Source organism: Kryptolebias marmoratus, linkage group LG4, assembly GCF_001649575.2.
Source record: "Kryptolebias marmoratus isolate JLee-2015 linkage group LG4, ASM164957v2, whole genome shotgun sequence".
Lineage (NCBI taxonomy): Eukaryota > Metazoa > Chordata > Actinopteri > Cyprinodontiformes > Rivulidae > Kryptolebias > Kryptolebias marmoratus.
Genome location: NC_051433.1, coordinates 16689897 through 16693982, shown reverse-complemented (window position 1 = coordinate 16693982; position 4086 = coordinate 16689897). Strand labels below are relative to the sequence as shown.

Sequence of the window (4086 nt, the reverse complement as noted above, 5' to 3'; positions counted from 1 at the left end):
TTTGGTCATTTTGGACCGGAAAGCAACATATTGCCTCCTGCCCGAGCTAAAGCTTTGCTCCTGACGGCATCACTTGGTGTTTATGTCATTTGCCCATGAGTAAAGCTGATGAGCACATCCTGTATTCAAAGTAGGCCATGAGAAGAACTCCCTGTAGCTCATCTCTATCTATCTCTCTCTCTCTCTCTTTTTTTTTTTTTCACAAAGCCTATTAATAACCGACATCTCTGCACATCATTGAACCCACACACACACACACACAGACTGGAGGTGATGCATCCTCTTCACACGGCCGAGATACGCCACCGTTGAGGGGTGAGAGAGACTGTCTGACTCACTTCCCCCTCAGCCATGCTCGAGGAGGCTGAAAAAAGTTTGGGGGGGGGGTTAGAACGGGAGGAGGAGGAGGAGGAGGTGTCGGCAACTGTCTCCGCAGTCGCCCAGTGATGTCTGACGAAGCCCTCGGCGACCGGGTGGGAGTCGACCGCTGAGGAAGGAGAAGAAGAGCGAGGCTCCTGGTGCTGGAAGAGAAAGAGGAGAGGAAGTGGCAGAGAAGCGGGGAGAGCAGCTGCTTTGGGGGGGGCGTCTCTGTCTCTTTAAGCCGGCTGGTTGTTACTGCAGAGAGTGTGGGTGCTGCAGTGGACTGACAGAGGGAGAGAGAGAGAGAGAGAGAGAGCGGGGCGAGGGAGGAACGAGTCACACCGCAGAGATTCAGGTCTCCACGCTGAGGTTTGAGGCGGAGGGTGGGGGGGGACAAGTGGAGGAAGAGCAGCGTGAGGACGGAGGAGAGGTGAGAGCATAGGGGAGCGTGTGAGGAGACCAGGTGGAGGGGTGGCAGAGCGTGTGGAGAGGGGGCTGTTCATTCGGAGCGTGGCACCGGTGGCAGAGTGGCTCCGCTGGGATGGCAGAGGGGGGCAGTGGGTGGGCTGGCGCTGGGGCAGCCCACAGAGGGACAGGGGCGGCCGGCGGCAGGACAGAAGGTCCAGCGACGGCTACAAGCACAGCACGGCGCCCCCCGGGTGGTGCCAGCATGCGCCGTCCATGGCACAGATAGCACCTCTCCGCGCGGGGCGAGGGGCGCCCGTGGGGGCAGCGGGAGTCGACAGCGTGGGCAGGACCTTTCTGGGCCAGGTGTCCCTGTGTCTGGAGGAGGTCCGGGGCGAGTCGGAGGGCGAAGCTGGCAGTGCCTGCTTCGGCCAGGTGTCCCGGCGGCTGGGGCGCCTGCTGAAGAGGCTGCCGAAGTCCCGCTCCTGGAGTGACAGCTTGCGAATCCTCCGGCGGTCGGCGTCCAACGGCTCTCTGCTCAACACCTCAGGTACGAAGACGCTAATGAAATGTGCACAGCGGGAATGCAAAGCCTGCAGTCTGAGCTGGCATAAATGCCGAGTTGGTAGTTTTAGGCGAAAGGGGAAAGATGATGAGTTGACAGGTTGAGCTGGGCTGGCCCCAAAGCTTGGCTGAAGGCCAAAAATACTTGTGTATTGTGTCGGTCACTGAGCAGCGATGCCCCCAAGCCCTGTTGGTGTTTGTCTCGACTCTGTATTCACTGATGTGGCTTTTTGTGGAAGAGCGGGCCGTCAGCCATGAAGACACATTGTGCAGACTTGTTGTAAATAACAGAATAGCCTTTTAAACACGTCCGATGACAACAGTAGCATCTGAAGGTTGTTTTTTTTTATTTGGCTGCTGCATAAAGTTGCCTCTCAAGGAGACGCTTACAAAAACATGTCCAATTGTTCCTAAAATCCTTTCTAAGTGAATTATGATATTGACTCTGATATTTTGTAGCTGAAATTTGAGAAAAGAGCGAGTCTGCTGGATGGTGCACCACATTGATTTTCCCCCCTTGTTTTCTCCAAATAAAGGACTGAGCTAATGCCTTTTTTTTTATTTTCAGCAGGCGATGAATACATAATGTCACAGTTGCACGTAGTGCGGCTGGGGGTGAAAAGAGGCAGGGAGCAAGATGGCTGCAGAGTCATTGATCCGCTCGCAGAGAGAGGCTGACAGCTGGAACCACACAAGAGACGGTGGCTCCAGCTGCGCACGTACATCTGATGGTGGCCGCGACGAAACGTGACTCAGGAATCGCTTTCATCGGGAGCTCTTAAGTCAGCCCGGGTGACGTCATGCTGCGGCCCTTCAGATCCCCGAGAAGCAGCCTCAGCGGCGCAGCTCGCTGCAGACCGTCAAGGGGCTATTTTTAGACGGCGTTCCCCTGCTCGGAAACCCAGTTAATCCTTTTGAAGAACAAACTGGAACGGTGGAATCTCGAGCTTCCTGGCGGTTCTTTTCTCAGACATCACAGCGCTTTTACACAAATTTGTCAGAGGGCCAACATCATGGGTTAACTCCTGATCAACGCGTGAAGGAAGTCAGAGGCTCTAATTGTGAGACAGTAACCCCAGTGACCTGAACAGTTTAAAGATGGAGACTTTATGTTTTATGGAGCGTAGGATTCGGTTTACCAAGCAGGTTTGTTACTGGAGGTGGCTAAAGGCTGTTGTGGTTCTCTAGAGTGGCTCTCAAGCTGCTTTTTTTTTCATAGTGGGAACGTTTTCCAGGAGGAACTTTGTATTCCTTTGCAGTCCAGGAAGAAAGGGGGCTACACCCTCCTTTTACTCCGCTGGTTGGTTGGTTTGTTGGTTGGTCTTCTTCATGGCGGGGCTCGCAGCAGCATGTCTGATTGGCCGAGTTTTTTATTTTCCCCTCATTGTCTCAGTCATCTTGGGCTATTTGTAGTCATGTGACTGATCCTGACAATAATGTAATGACTGGATGTAACCATTTCGGTTTAATTGCGGTCGATTAACTTGGTTGATTTGTAGTCGTTAGCCAAGCCTGCACTTACTAAGTAAACTAAAAGACAGACACGTTTGTGGGCAGCACAGGATGGTTCCATGTGACGCTGTGGACTTCCTGTGAAGGAGCTGCCGTTTCATTTTCTTTTTCGTTTTTTACACCTAGGGTTTTTTGGGGGGGTTTTTTCTACACAACACCAGCAGACCCTAAATGGTATTATTTACAGGGAATATGAACCATGAAACAACATAAACTATAGAGTTATTGGAAAGAGTGCGTGAACTATGACTAATTGGACACAAAAATGTTACATTTTTAGAAAAGAAACGACTGTGTCAGAAAGATTTTGGGGTGACCTGGATCTGATGAACCACGAATGAGTTTGGAGTTGTTGTGATTTGACTAAAAACTAAAGTAAGATTATATTGTAATAATAAACTGTTAGCTGCTTTTTTTTTGTGCTTTTATAAATAAACAGCTAAAACAAATAAACAATCGGCAGCATTAATAGCCCTTTATCAGTGAATATAGGATTATTCATGTGTTCATAAATATACAGTAACCCTTCAAGAGCAACATATATGAAGGGTATCTGCCATTTAGCTTTGCAGACAGGGTTGTGTAATAAAAAATGAATTATATTAATGTGGGTTGAACCTTCTCAATGCCTCCTTTTACTCTTTAAACTGTTCCTGAAGCACTCGATAATGTACGCCCACGACGCCTGCTGTTTAAAGCGTTCAGCCGTGTTCGTTTACGGCTCCCTGAACGATGTGAATGATAAATATCGGAGCTGGCTTCTTGTCTCGTTTGTTTAGGGAGCATCTGTAGCTGCACAGATGGAGGGTATGAAGCACAAGAAGAAGACTATGGGTGGAGATTAGCTCCATCAAATATTAAAAAAACCAGCGCGTATAAACACAGATGTCAAGGTGAAGACGGTCGTATTGTTTCTGTTTTTTTTTGTTTAGTCGCGTCTAGTGGGTTAGCAGATTGTTCTGCTGCTCTGACTGTTTGCTTTTGAACGATGAAGAAGTTGGAATGACGCCGTAAATATAATCTTTATTGTCTTTATAAGAGTTAGACACATAAATAACTGCTTCAGATCAGCTGTGATAGGATTAGGCTGTACCTAAAGACCCCCTAAGCTGCTTTTAAATCCTACTTAGACCCGCACAGCTCGCTTTGGGTTCATTAGTTCATTAGGGACTGTGTTAATATCCTTGCCTTAACGTTAAAGCTACCTGACCTCCTCCCTCAATCCTGAACCAGACCCCCCCCCCC

The 4086-nt window shown here is 49.5% G+C and overlaps 1 protein-coding gene across 1 annotated transcript in view; it reads left to right on the top strand.

Annotated features, from left to right (window-relative positions):
- The first annotated feature begins 789 nt into the window (after window positions 1–789).
- The window catches only part of rassf5 (Ras association domain family member 5), an 18958-nt gene continuing 15661 nt past the window's right edge, over window positions 790–4086 (top strand). The window contains exon 1 of the mRNA XM_025005873.2: window positions 790–1315. Within this exon, the coding sequence (XP_024861641.1) occupies window positions 1042–1315 (274 nt within the window). The 5' untranslated portion in view covers window positions 790–1041. The remainder of the gene's footprint in view (window positions 1316–4086) is intronic.